Source organism: Hakea prostrata, unplaced genomic scaffold, assembly GCF_041222555.1.
Source record: "Hakea prostrata isolate BN-2017 unplaced genomic scaffold, UWA_Hpros_2 contig_39, whole genome shotgun sequence".
In the NCBI taxonomy this organism is placed as follows: Eukaryota; Viridiplantae; Streptophyta; class Magnoliopsida; order Proteales; family Proteaceae; genus Hakea; species Hakea prostrata.
Window position 1 is genome coordinate 232,426 of NW_028291158.1, and position 15,695 is coordinate 248,120.

At 40.8% G+C, this 15,695-nt stretch overlaps 1 protein-coding gene across 1 annotated transcript; it reads left to right on the forward strand.

Moving 5' to 3' along the window:
• The first annotated feature begins 3,728 nt into the window (after positions 1-3,728).
• LOC148999121 (glutamate receptor 2.7-like) lies at positions 3,729-15,295 on the forward strand. The gene is made up of 5 exons (XM_089141459.1): positions 3,729-4,125; positions 12,621-12,887; positions 12,978-13,960; positions 14,047-14,359; positions 15,018-15,295. The coding sequence occupies exons 1-5, from the start codon at positions 3,843-3,845 to the stop codon at positions 15,221-15,223; spliced, it is 2,052 nt and encodes a 683-aa protein (XP_088997585.1). The 5' UTR covers positions 3,729-3,842; the 3' UTR covers positions 15,224-15,295.
• The last annotated feature ends 400 nt before the right edge of the window (positions 15,296-15,695 follow it).

The following is a 15,695-nucleotide window of genomic DNA, read 5'->3' on the forward strand; positions in this document are numbered from 1 at the left end:
GTTTAGGACTATCTTCTCAGGTTTAGTCAAGATCATACTTGGTTCTTTAAGATCCTATCCAAGTTAGAAGGTAAGGACAGTTAATTCCTTAACTACATAGATTGCTTGTTCTCTGGTTTCTACTTTATGAAACTATGACATTACCTACTGTTGTTGTACTTTAATTCTGATCTCCTACTATGGGAATAGTAGCACTTGTTTATATTTGTCTTTTTATTATTCATGATATATGAATTACTTATTATTGCCTAATTTGATTTTTGCTTTTACATTCTCTTGTATATGATGAACTGCTGGTTGTGTATGTCATGACTGTTCTGAGAATGTGTTTGCTTAAGTTTGGTTTGGGATTGAGGAGTATCCTTTTGAGGCTTCTGTCCTTGGACATCGGAGGGAATAGTAAGGGATTTCCTCCGAAGATGCCCATCGACGCTTTCCCGAATCATTGGTTGTCATACCTAGGGATGTCTAGCAATGTTTGGCTAGGATATACCCCTGTTATATAAGACCCAATTCGGAAGGGTATTGAGACCGAACGAATCGTGGTAGCAATGGGGATTCACGGGCGCTCGAGACCGGTGAGTTATATCCGTGAGAGGACGGGAATCACAATGTGGGGGCCATTTATTGGAGGGTTGCATATGGCTAGACTTGGGCTCATGGGCGCTCGAGACCGGTGAGTTATATCCGTGAGAGGACATGAGAGCTTCCCATTTACCATATGTGGATAACCAATAGGGTTGATGAGTCCGGTGAGTAATATCCGTGACTCTAGTGTGAAGGATACCGGAAAGGATCGCCCGGGGCGAGGAATGGAAGTATCTGGACCTGAGTTGATGTAACTGAGTAGATAACTTGCATTGGGCTAGGCTTTTCCCTGACATGCGCCGGTACTTATGCCAAATGGTTGTGAGAGAGTGTGTTGACTTAACCCCCTGCCATGGTTTGTCCTGAGGGATACCGGACCCACTACCAACAGGAGACGTATGCGTGACCTACCCAAAGAAGTACGGTGCTATGACTTAAAGCATGTCTACCATAGAGACCAGCATACATAGAGTTTGGATGCATTCATACTTTATCTGCTTTATACTGCATTGCATCATGTTATGTTTTGCCACATGTTATCTATGATGCTATGGATTAACTACCTTACTGAGTTTCTTCGAAACTCATTCCTTTTTGTATATTCTCTGTTTAGATTATCCTGCAGGTACAGATTATTATGACGAGCAGTATAGTGAAGCACAAGCCGATGAATCGTATTACACGCAAGGTGCTGGCGACGATCAAGATTACTCTGATGATCCCCCGGCGGATCAAGCTGCGTACTACTTTTGAAAACAGCATAGAGTTAGAACGGATTCATTGGATTGACGAAGTCCACACTTATGAAGACATTATCTATAAACTAGAAGACGCTTGATCTTAGTTTATTTCTTAGTACATTTGTTTCAGTTGTATTTCCTTTTGACTTTCATATTGTGTTCCACTATATTGGGGGAGTGAGTTTCCGCCTCACTTTACTCTCTTTTTTGATATCATTGGACATCTGGTATCTTTTCCGCACTCGATTATACCTGATTATTCATTATTGTTTTGAACCTTTGTTTATAATATTAAACCTTGATTATTTCTTGTTTATGATTATGTTATTGTATATGTGGGAGGATGATTTCCTCGATACTTGATCTTCGGGGCTGTGGATCACACTCTAAAGGTATGCCAGTTAGGGTACCGGCTGGGAGGATGTGACATTGGAAGTCTGAAATTATGGGGAAACTCAAACGTGGCAATGGGATCTGTGAACGGGGTTTTTGATGATTGAATAAATATCATCAGTTCTCCTATCTCTTGTGAGTTGCCCCAACTTCTGGTCGATATGCACTACCCGAGTTACTTCTATTCGATTGCTATCTTGGCTCGAGCGCTAGGACGTTGGTGTATGAGTGCGGACCCCTCATTCTAGTCTTGTAATAGTTCCGGTCCGACTTCCCTGTGCTCGGTTAAGCTGCTCTTCTTTTCTGGGCAATTCTCCAGCTCTTCTTTCTCTCGAACGTCCTTCACAACCCCTTTGGGGATCCTGCCTATAATTCAGGCCTTCAATTTATTGTCTATTTCTTTGAGGAGAACACCCTTGTACTGGAGAGAGTCATACCCCAGTTCTTCACGTGCGCCCTCGAACCTCCTCTTGATCATGGGGATTAGGATCCCGAGGAGCCACCACATGCCTCGCCATCGTACGAAGCATTTGTTGCATCTCCAGAAATTGGATCTGCATCTGATTCATTTGCTCTTGAAGGTTGTTTGGGTTGTTAGGGTGTTCACCTCCAACCAATCCCTCATCTTCGCGAACTTCTAGAGCACGATTTCCTTCAAGAATATCTCCTCCTAGGGGAGGATGAGTATTCTGGTTCCTTTGAGTTGCAACTGCTGCTGCTGCTGCTCATCTAGTAACCATGGCTTTCTGAAGCGTTTCCCACAAACGACACTAAATGATGCGTCCAAAATCTGCTCAGCTTTGAGATGCTTGAAGAATCTGAATCACCTGCAAAACAGTGTTGGACGTGGCCCGACCGTGGGGGTCAGGAGGCCACCTCCGAAGGCTAAGTCAGTTAAGGAACTGATCACAAAGCTCTGGCTAGTTGCAGAGCAGAAATTGAATACGATACTGAGGGAAACGATTCGAATACCTCTTCTGTGTGTAGACTACTTGTTTATATAGGTTTTACCTCTTGTTCTCAGTTGTTGAATTCGTTTATGATCCTTCTTGGTGGCCATCTGATTGTAGGGTTTTACCCCTTTTTTCGGGGGTGGAAGCAGTTTCCTCTTAAGGCACAATCTTTCCGTCGCATCAGTGGTAGTTCCGATGATTAACACAATTGCCCACTGCTCATAGTAGCAGCAGCAGTTTATAACTCAATCACATATCCCGAGTTCCTTGGGGTCTGCTTGGAACACGCTATAATGATTAGACCGGATGTCTGAACCTGACCATGGGGTTGAACCTTCTTCAACTGGAGTCAAAGACTGAACCGAAGGTAAACCCGATTCGGTATAAATTTTTCCGCATCAAATTCAAATTAGGGAGACATTTTGTAGCAAAATCTTCAAGATCAATGAGCAATCTTATCAACTATATCTAGTGATTTAGACCTCAAAAGGCAAGGTGCCAAATGTGGTTAGGGAAGAGTATATTTATGAAAGAATTTATGGAAACAATTTAAATTATGAAGGGATCTTTAATGGAATCTTCAAGGTCAACGGATAATCTTTCCGATTATGTCCCAATGATTTAGGCTTCAAAAGGTAACCTGTTAAATGTGGTTAAGAAGGAGAATTTGCATGGAATAATTTATAGGAAATAATTCAAATTTATGAGAATTGGCATCAAATTAGGCTAAACACCAAATTTGGGCCTAAAATGACTTAAAATACCCCCGAAATGGGGTGTCGAAATCTAGCTGAAATTTCTCCGGTAGGTTCACCTGGTGAAATTGGCTGAAATTTTGGACATTGAGTATGACAGAAGCAGAAATCCCTTATTAAATGCTTATATAGACATAAAAATTAGGCAAATTGACTCAAAAATGAAAATTTGAAGTCTTCTTCAACAAACAAAGCCGAAAGCCTAAAGTCTAATGACCTCTTCACATTGCTGTCAATTTACGGACTAAGGACGCAATAGGAAGCAGAATGAGGTAACCTAAAGAAGCAGATAAGAAATTTCTCCTTTCGTCGTGGCTCAATTTCATCCCTCTTATAAGCAGTCCATCTTTTGGGGTCTTCATAGACGAATCATAGTATAGTCCAGAACTTGACTGTTTTGTTCTGGGTGATTAATGAAGATGAAGAATCCATTCCCATTCTTCTTTCTATTTCTTTTACTCTCAATACCAAACCTACTTATGTTTCCTGGTGAATGGGTTTCTGCTCATAACAACTCAACTCTGCCCTTTGATGTTGGAGTGATTCTTGACTTCATCACGGATGAAGCGAAGAAATCTAATACCTCCATGGCACTGGCACTGGAGGACTTCTACGCAATGAACAATTTCTACAAAACAAGAGTGGTTCTTCATAACAGGGATGCAAAGCAAGATGCTGTTACTACTGCTTTCATGGGTATTTCTCATCCTCATATTCCTTTCTTCCCTTATCACAAATTTATGTGTTTTTAAGGTTTTCAATTTTCACTCCAATGCAATTTTCTCCAGCTTTGGTGAGAATTGAAGGAACCATCAGTCTGCTTCTTTCTCATCACTTAATGCTAGGAAATTTTGATCTTGAAATTCAACAACTTTGAGACTTATTTTATTTTATTCTGATTTTTGTTCGGGCAAGTGCTGGAGTCTGACACGTGTTCTTAAAAGCAAACGCTTGAGATGTATTTGTTGGTTTTTTTATATTAAAACGTTTTAAATAATTACAATTATTGACCCCATGCAATTTTTCAAATTTACAAAATCAACCCATAAGTCTCCCGACTAAATCAAACCCTAAGTTGTTTCTTGCAATGGTATCTTTGAATCTTCTTTGAAATTGTCATTCTCTGTTGCTTTGCACCGCAAAAAGGTTAAAACATAAATGGAGAAGAAGAATCGAAGCCCTAATCTAAGGAAAGAAATTACTTATACCCCTATATTTGTAAATTGGGTGCGTTAGACCCTAATCTAGGGGATTTAAACCCAAATCGGCTGACCCTAATCTTCGTAACAGAATTACTTATAACTCATTCATAGTATCGATCAGCCTTCTTCTTGACTCTGTCATCGAGAATATCTCCCCAAACTTCTTCAGCCCCTGATCTTTTTCTTAGGGTAGATGCTTTGATGAAGTTCGGCATCAAACCTAATAACAGTTGGGTTTTCGTCTACAATGGCCAAACCAGGTGGGTAGCCTTCTAGTTCGCCGTCAAATGCAGGAGCAGTCTAGTACGACCTAATAGCCATGAAAACCGGTTTGGAGTTTCGTTTGATCCCTAGAAAAGTGGGTTAATTTTTGTGAATTTGAAAAATCTCAGGGGTTATAATTGTAATATTCAAAAACTCTTTTGTAGAAACGGGAACTTTTATTAGAGTAAATTATTTAGGACTAAGACAATCTGAATTTTTTTTTTTTTTTTTTTTCTTTTGATAAGAAGCAGTTCTATTCAAACAAACGAGAACAACACACAGGTCCAAGAGACAACATCTCCTGGATCAAGGTCACTTTACTTTTCTCGAAACAATGAGAGCCCTCTCTCTCAAGTGTTTGAGTGGGCTAAGGAATGGGCTAACCCATTAACATCCTTAGAAATAAAAGTAAATACACAGCCTTCAAACTCCTCTTTCAAGTGTTTGACATCCTCAACAATGGTTGATGTCCAGAGACTATATCCAATGTTCACATGAGAATTCAGCAACCTCAAAACCTCTTCACAATCTGAATTCACCCTTACAATGACCGCCCAAGCTCCTTTGCCAATAGAAACGCCTTTTTGATTGCCTCTGCTTCCCCTTGTTGTGCCGATAGCAGAAAAACAGGAATAGATATCAACCTACAAACCTCTTCATTATCCCATATCGCCAAGCCTAGCCCACCTTTCAGATCGTCCTCCATATAAGATGCTTTGCATTAGCTCTTTTCACCTTCTCTTGCATCTTTTGACTTTGCCTCTCATCTCAATCCCCTATTGCCATACAAGCAACCAAAATTCAGCAATGGCATTTTGAGCTTTCCGGATCACTTCCTCTGAGCTCCAAACCACCTTCTTGTGCACCAAATCATTTCTTGCCAACCATAAGAACCAGCATATGTATGCAGTACGAATAAGAATCTCCCTACTGTGATGCTTGTTATCGAATCTAATCATCCCCCATTTCTCCAACTAAACATGAAATGTTGAGTTTTCCTCTTCAGGAATGATGAATTAAGTTGACTTCCAAACCACACTAATTAACTTTGCAAATACACATCATATAAGAATATGATCAATTGATTCAACACAAATCCACAACGAGCACAGCTATGTTTGGTTTGAATCTGTCTTGCTAGTAGGTTCTCCCAAATCACCAATGCTTCTGCACACGAGCGCCATAAAAAAATTTTGATCTTGGGCAAAGTCTTACTATTCCAAATTAACTTCCAAACCTTTGGCTTCACTTTGTCCCATTTGTGAACTTTAGAGGATGGGGCAACAGTTCTATTAGCTCTTTCCCTACAATTTGTAAGAAGAAGATGAGTTGATTTTGTCATAAAATGACCATTTGTGTTTGCTCCCCAAACCAGCTTATCATGCCATGAAGGCATGCCTATTCTCGTAAGTTAGATTGCCTTCTTGTCTTCCTCATTAAAGAATTACTCCAAAATCTCTGCATTGTTTGGTAAGGGGGTTTATAAGCTCGGCCACCTTTTGCAGAGAACAATTCTCGAGCCTCACTGTAGACACTCTATGATCCTCCTTAGTATTCACCCACCTGTTGCTCCAAATACTTCTTCACCTAAACCAACAGTCCAAATAATACCCTTTTCTAGTCCTTCTTGACCCATAAGAGCACTCCTCCAAGCCCACGATGGCCTATTACCAATTCTAGCTTTCAAAAATTTAGTTTCCGGGAAGTAGATAGCTTTCATGAATTTTGCCCATAAGGAATTGGAATTTTCGAACAACCTCCATACTACAATCTGAAATACTTCCCAAAGGAAAGAGGATAATGCAGATGGGAGGGCATCAAGGGAAAAGGAAATCTCTTGAGGGTTCTGCATGAACCTTGCAAGAAAATCAGCACATATATTACTCTCACAAAATACATGCACAACATTACAAGCGAGGAAAAGGTTCCTAAGCTCCCTAATCTCAAGCACTACGTCAAGTGTGCGCCAAGAGCCAGCAAAGTCATCCAAGATCAACTGAATGGCCATCATTGAACCAAAATAGAGCTCCACATCTATGAAGCCCACGAACAGTGCCTTCTCCAAGCCATCTTGAAGGCAACAAGCTCCACACGATTTATATTATCATCCACCACAACCCTTGCAACGACAAAGAAAGGCTTGCCTTTGTGACCATGTGCCATGAGACCAGACCCCAAAGGCCATCAATGATGTACAACATAGAGCAATCCACCCAGCTGCTGGTCGGATCCACCACAAATAGATAGAATGTGAATGGTGACATATCACGTTTATGCTCCACCGATTGAAGAAATCCCTTTCTACATGCGAGTCCACCACTTTACAGGAGACACCAGTAAATCAAAATGTGTGTCTAGGATCACTCTACACACAAGAGAGGCCACCGCATGTCTTCATCCTAAAACACCCTACTATTGTGTTCCCCCCATAAATGACATAGTGTGGTTGTGAAAGAGAAACACCAGACCGATGCTCAAAGGGAGGAACCTAGAAAATGCGAGATAAGCCATGCTAGCTCCTCCTCCCATGGCTGGAATGGTACCTTGGCAAACCCATTCAACTACAGGACATGCGTCCAAACCTCAGTAGAGAATCAACATTGAAAGAACAAGTGTGAGATGTCCTCCCTATTACCGTCACACAACACAAACCATTCAGCAACCAGCATTCCCCATCGGTTGAGCATGTTTGTGGCTATTAGGCATGCCTACAAGCTTGCCATGCCACAACAAAAATGTAGGGTGGTTGTGTTTAGACCACACCAGTGACGACCATAGCACCCTTTCTACAATTGGTGGATTAAATCCCACGCAGAGTATAAGGTGAAAACTCCGTTAGCTGACGACATCCAAACTACAATATCCAACAGGACCTTGGTGTGGATATGTACACTCTGAATTTTACCCCATCTACTTCGCAAGCCCGATTCATCAAGGAGTTGGTGCACATCATCAAATGAACTCCTTCCAAGGGCAAGTGACATTAACCATCTACTTCGCACTCCCTCATGCTAGAAAAAACCCTCCAGGTAACCATGGATCCTTCCACAGGTTAATGGATTTGCTATCTTTAATAAAGTACCAAACCAAACCAACAGTCTGTCCCCATGTATGAAGAATGTGTCAAAAGCCTAGAAAATATTTTGCAAGTTTAGAGATGGACCATACTGAGTGATCATTAAGACGAGCAGTGATGAACTCAGTCCAACGTGACTTATAACCACAAACCAACTTCTCCAAGTGCCCCATCAACATCACTTTGTTCCAATCACTTAGCCTCTGAAATCCCAGACCACTTGCTTCATGTGGTTGACAGATAATAACCCACAAGACTTTGAATTTCCATGATTAAGAGGACCCATTCCATAAAAAATGAGCTAGAATCCCCTCCAACCTGTCCAGGACATTGCCGAAAGCCAGAATCTGCAACGAATACCCAATAATGCCCACAAGAATCGATTTGATGAGAGTTAATCACCCCACATAAGATAATCATTTTGAACCCCATGAATTAATACGGAACTCCACTTTCCCAATGAGACCATCAAAATCAAGCTCTTAGAGTCTTAGCTCCTAAAGAAATTGCCATGTAGCATATGGGAAGGTTACATTCATGAATGCCCGGAACGCCTTTAAAAGACCCCTTTCACATTGCCATGGCAATTCCCATAGGACCGAGATGACTCGCCACTATTAATATACAACCTAGACTAGGACCCAAAGTAAGTCAAAGTTCCATGCAAGCAAAGAGAATTAGCAGGTAGATCCTTACCAAAGACTATGAGATCATCTACAAAATGCACCAAAGTGATGCGAGCCACCTCATAGTGTTGCTAATACTAGAAGGTCTCATAGTGATGATAATACTAGAACCTTCCAGTTCGAATAGTAGTATAAGGAAAGTCTGAGAACACTAGTAATACTAGATTGAATAGTAATGGCGACATCCGACCCCTATCTCAGACCACAATTAGTAGTAAACTGAGGGGATTGAGGTCCATTAACAAAAACAACATAACTCAGGTCTACTATAGAATGGACAATCCAATTAACGAACTTTGTAGGGAAATTAAACTTACTAAGCACCGTAAAGAGGAAGCTCCACTGCACAGAGTCATAAGCTTTGCGGTGGTCAAGCAGTAAACCAAGGTGGACCAGAATTGCAATGATAACCAAACATGAGCTATTAGCACGAGAGGGCATTGTCACTGATTTGCTTACCATGAATGAGGGTTGTCTAATTTAAAACCACTAGCTTATGGATAACTGCGTTCAACCAATTTGCAATAAGTTTTGCAACAAATAATGAGAAAACTCATTGCTATGGGCCTGTACTCATTAAAGGAGCTTCAAGACTCAACCTTTGGGACCAAGGTGTGTCTTGAAAGCTTAGCCTATCGAGGCATAGGAGGTTCTCAAAGAAATCAATGATGGATTTACAAACATCTTCACCAACAATATCTCAGCAATGTTTATAGAAGACAAGACCAAACCCATCAATAACAAGCAGACTATCACCATCAATAGGAAAAACCACTTTTCGAATTTCATCCCTAGTGATAGGCTGAGTCAACCAATCATCATCAAACTCATTTAGGCCACGCTCTATTGGAAGATCAAAATCAACAAAACAATATGGAGGGAGCCTATAAAAGCCTTTTCAAAGAACCTACTTGCTTCCACACGGATCTACTCAAGGTTGGTGAGAAGATCACCCTCAAGAGATGTAATGGAAACAATCATATTTTTGGACCTCCTACCCTACGACGACCTGTGAAAGAAATCAGAATTCTCATCCCCAAGTTTCAAACATTTTATAGGAGAGTTCTACCATATCTCCGACTCACGAGCATGCAATAAGGATTGAAGGTCCACCACTGCCTATTCTAGTATAAATAAATCATCATCAGTCAAACAAAAATCAAGGGAGGACTGGATCCTGTCAACCAATGCATTTGCCATCACAATCCTCTAATCTAAGTGAGAGTAGTGAGTCCTACTCCATGTTTTAAGGACCTCCTTAGTGTCTTTGACCTTCTGCATTAGGGAAAACATGTGTTACCAACCAATGATCCCTATGATCAAAGCGAAAAAGGAGGGGTGCTCTACCCAATGGTTAGCAAAGTAGAATTGTGTACCATGCATTGTGAGCCTTACACCAAGCCGGCCAATCAGTGGTCTGTGATCTGAAATATTGGATTAAGGAATAGTGTAGAAGAGTAAGGAAACACATCCATCCATATAGAGTTCACCAAAATTCTATCAAACTTCAAGTCAATTCGACCCGCACCCACACCCTTATTGCTCCAAATGAACTTACATCCAAACCAGAGAAGACATGCAGTCACATAACGGAGCGGTCTGATGGGAATGAAGAGAAACACCACTTCTCTTATCAAAGAAACACCTCTAAGCATTAAATTCACCTAAAACAGTCCATCCCTTAGTCATACCAACACTAATATTATGAATATCAGCCAAGAGAACAATCTTTTTAGAGGCTGAATTATGCCCATACACAAAGGTCAAGTAGACTACCTGGCTAGAGAGCTTTACATCAAGACGAGCTGTGAAGTTGTTTGCAGAAGCTGGACATCTACGTTGATGTCGTTCTAGAGAACCCATAGCCCCCCCCCCCAAAGTTGTGTAGCTTAACGCGCATTTCCACCCAAGCAAAAATATCCAAATTCTTCAAATTCACACAATCCGAAACGGCTTTGCATTACCCATTGCCCCCAGGCTTCTAATATTCCATGCACCAAAAATCATGATTTTTGGAGCTTTCGCACCCATTGTCCCATGGTGTTGCATAATGATGTGGCTATTGTTCAATGCTGCATCATGCCTTCCTACCCAAGCTCTTGTAGATGGGGACGAGACACCATCCAATAGAACCTCAAACCGATTTTGGTTGGACTAGGAAACTGAATCTGAAGGGCCCCCTAGGTCAAAAAAAATTAGAGCACAAGACTTCTTTGGCCCAGTATGCCACATCAGCTGCCCTTGGAATGCCTAATGAGCTGATGCCATATGGTCCTTTTAGAACACAATACTCATAGTTTGATCTTGTGCACCATCATAAACTACCATTGGACATTCTATCACATTGTTCCACCCATTTAATTGCCTAGTAGATCCAGAAACTATTTGTGAAGACCACACCAACTAGGATCCATGTTCTCCATAATAGCCATGTCACAAGTACAACTTCTTCAACAACATGTCGGTTGCTACAATGTATATTAGGACGTTGACTACCTGTAGGTAGGTTAATAGGTTGCGAGGTTTGAAGGTTAATAGGTTGTGAGGTTTGTGGAGATGAACTTGCCAACTGTAAGTTCCCGGCTTCCACATGATTCTCCCCCATTCAATTGCCTATCATTGTGGCTACACCACCAATCAACTTGTTGCCACTGCACACACCCTAAGGGACTACTAGCCAATGTGGACTCATCATGAGAGGAATGGTCTAGGACAAGCTTGATCTATGTGCTCAATTGTATTGCAATGCCTGCTCCATGACTGTGCCTTCTTGGTCAGTCAGAATGAACAATGGGAGACCATCATCCTTTGCCTTAATGGATACATAGAACCTTACAAAGTGAAGCCCCTCACAGCATGATGTTCTTTGATCTACAAACGCAGGTGTCCCAGACATACTAGCCACACTCCCAAGCCCCTCAGTTGTCCAAAACTATAGATTCAGGCCATACTCCTGTGCAAGCTTGGAAGTGCAGCTTCCTCCTTCATTAAACTAACTGCCGGAGATCAAGGATGGACTACCAAACAGCAGGAACCGAAGTTCCAAGGCCCCTCATCCATGATTTGTTGACTAAGACGACACTCCTACAAATCAAACACAAAGGCTCCATTGTTCAGACCATAAACTTCCATTGCTCTAGCATGACCCCACTTCTCCGACACAAAGTGCTTCATGGCTGTGAATGTAGATTTGTTCCCAAAGACAAAGCCCATGAGTGCAGCCTCCCATTGAGTCTTCCCCTGCTAAAAAAAAATTTGGCCGGCAACACACCACTCTTCTACCATTATTTAGTCGCAGGTTCCACAAAAGGCAACTCTATGATTCCTTCAGAAGCACGACCCCTTGGAACAATCCACCCCCACGAACGACGCTGCTGCCCAGTGTCCATCGAGCCATCCGCCATAGTTTTGTCATCTGGCATAGAACCTCCCCTAGCACTTTCAGTTTAGCAACTTTCCTCTATTCATTCAAAAACTTTTATGATATTAAAACCCCTCAAACAAATCTCATCCATTTGTTACTTTTATGCATACGTCTCACACTCTAGCGCTTGTGCAACGGATATGCATGCAGACGCGAACAAATATCTGACATTAGGTGGGAATAAACACCTTTTATTTTTTATTTTTTCTTTTATTTTTTTATTATTATTTTTTTTATAAATTTTCTCATGGGGCAGGAAAAGGCTGAGGATGACTTGTCATGCATTCTGACCATTGACTACATTTTGATAGTCATTTCCTTACAAGAAAGATACTTGCAATAGATTAATTACAATCTGCAAGCTAGAGAAGAAAATGTAATGAAACAGTTGCTTTCTTGTGTACTTTCGCTTGATTTGATAGCTGTACTTCTCAGGTAATCTCTAAAATTTTATGAAGGAGAATTCATCATTGAATCCTATTAAATTTTTCTACCAAAAAAAAAATATCCTATTAAATTTTGTTTCTCTGTACAAACAGCTATGGACCTGATAGAAAATGTACAAGTTCAGGCAATTATAGGACCAGACAACTCAGGACAGGCCAAGTTCATGGCATATCTTGGTGACAAGGCTCAAGTGCCCATTGTTTCTTTTGCTGCGACAAGCCCTTGTCTTTCTCCAGCTCTTACTCCTTTCTTCATACGCACGGCGTACAATGACTCTGCTCAGGTGAAAACCATTGCTGCAATTGTTCAAGCATTTGGTTGGAAGGAAGCTGTACCTGTCTGTGTAAACAGTGAGTATGGTAATGGAATTATACCATATCTGGTTGATACTTTTGAAGTAATCAATACTCGAATCCCTTATAGAAGTGTTATATCTCCCAATGCCTCAGATGATCAAATTCTTGAAGAGCTATACAAATTGATGACAATGCATACTAGGGTATTCATCGTACACATGCTTCCCGCTCTTGGGTCTCGCTTATTTTTGAAGGCAAAAGAAGTAGGAATGATGACTCAAGGTTATGTCTGGATCATCACTCAAGATATGACCAATTCTTTAAGTGACATGCATCATTCTGTTATTCAATCTATGGAAGGTGTGCTGGGAGTAAAGCCTTACGTTCAGAGATCGAAAAAACTAGAGAGATTTAGAGTTTCATGGAAAAAGAGATTCTCACAAAAGAACCCACATATGGTCAATGCAAAACTAGGTATTTATGAACTATGGAGATATGACACTGCTTGGGCACTAGCGATGGCAGCAGAAAAAGTTGCGGGGTTGAAGGCTAGCTCACAGCAGTCTAAACTTTCCTTGAATATTTGCACTGTAGAATCTCTTCGTGTCTCTCAAGTAGGTGTAGAACTTCGAGAAGCAATTTTGAATACCCAGTTTAATGGCTTGAGTGGGGAATTTAAACTTGTGGATGGGCAACTACAATCATCAATCTTCCAAATAGTGAATGTGATAGGCAGTGGGAAAAGGGATATTGGGTTTTGGTCACCAACAAATGGACTTTCTAATGAATTGAATGTGACTGACACAGCAAAGGATTCAAGGTTAAAGCATAACCACCTTCGTACTGTAATATGGCCGGGTGATTCAACTATCGTACCCAAGGGTTGGGAGTTGCCTACAAATGAAAAGAAGTTGAAGGTCGGAGTTCCAGTGACAAATGGATTTCGAGAATTCTTGAATGTTCAATGGGACAGTACAACCAATGCATCTATAGTCAGTGGGTACTGCATTGAAGTGTTCAATGCTGTAATGGAGTCATTACCATATGCATTCCCTTATGAATACATTCCATTTGCAAAAGCTGATCACACAAGTGCTGGGACTTACGATGAGCTGGTTTACAAAGTTTTTCTTCAGGTAAATAAGATGTGATACTCCGTGGTAGAATTTGTGTTTCATGGTATACAGTGTTCTAACCTAATGCTAAAACTAATACTGGACAGGAATACGATGCTGTCGTGGGCGATGTAACTATTATTGCAAATAGATCCTTGTATGTAGATTTTACGCTGCCATATACCGAGTCCGGTGTGACAATGGTGGTTCCAGTCAAAGAAAACGATGGGAAGAATGCTTGGGTATTCTTGAAGCCTCTCAGTGTAGATCTTTGGGTAACAACTGCAGCTTTCTTTGTTGGAACAGGATTTATCATCTGGGCCATTGAACAGAGAATAAATGATGAGTTTAGAGGTCCTCTTCATCACCAATTGGGAATGATCTTTTGGTTTTCCTTCTCCACAATGGTTTTTTCACATAGTAAGTTCTCTCTTCTGCTTCTTACTGCTTTTTTTCCGTCTCTTTAACATGGAGAAGCGTCTTCCAATTAGGAAAATCACATTATTCCACGGTGATAAATCAAAAGGGAATGTCAATCCACATCATCTGCTTTATAACTATAACCTTATACCGCTATTTCGATTCAGTGTCTATGAGCTTGAGTTGAGCATCAGAGTCGAGTCTTACACTTAGATTATCGAAAATCTACTTGCTTTTACACTAAGATTATCGTAAATCTACAGTCTTCTGTACTGTAGGATGTGCAACAGGTATCCCAGGATCCCATTGTACACTAAGAGGGTATGTAAATGTTGGAAGGGCAGGTATGAAATTTAAACAGGGTTTGTAAATGTACTCCTGTAAACTCTACCATCCTGGAATACAATTTTTTGTGTTGTTCCCACCCAAAAAAATCACTTGTCTTAAAGTTAGTGATTTATCACAATATCATTCTAATCGATCATTTAACATAGGTTTTACTCTTTAGTTTCTAGTTTAGAATGTGTAATCAATTCAGAATGTTCTAGAGTATGCGAAAGAACAAAATAAAGAGAGTGGTCGGCTGTGCATTAAGCATTAAAAGTTCCAATTTTTGTTTTCTGAAAATTATTAATTGGTGTTTTTTTAATGGGTGCAGAGGAGAAGGTGGTTAGCAACCTTACAAGATTTATACTGATTATATGGCTATTTGTTGTCCTCATCCTCACATCAAGTTATACAGCAAGCTTGACATCAATGCTCACTGTTCAGCATCTCCAACCGACTGTAACTGATGTACAACAGCTACTAGAAAATGGGGAGGCTGTTGCTTCCCAGGGGAACTCATTTGTGTATGGGCTCTAGAAAAACAGATGGATTTCGAAGATTCGAAAATTAAATTGTTTTGGGATGCAAAAGATTTGGATGATGGTTTATCCAAAGGCCCAGCCAAAGGTGGATATGCCGCTGCTTTTGATGAAATTCCATATCTTAGAGTCTTTCTCTCAAAATACTGTTCCAAATACAGCATGGTTGGCCCCACAAACAAGACTGGTGGATTTGGCTTTGTAAGTCTATTTCTATCATCTATCATTCACTCCTTCCCCACCACACACGCTGATATGTAGTGTTACTGGCATTGAAGTTGTATAAATGTCTGTTAACTCTTTGCACTCATAACATTTTTAGGTCTTCCCAATAGGTTCTCCTCTGGTAAGTGATGTTTCAAGGGCTGTCCTGAATGTAACGGAGGGAGACAAAATGAGACAGATTGAGAAAAAGTGGTTTGGAGGTACCAACTGTCTAGAGTCTAGCACCACTACATCTTCAGGTAGCC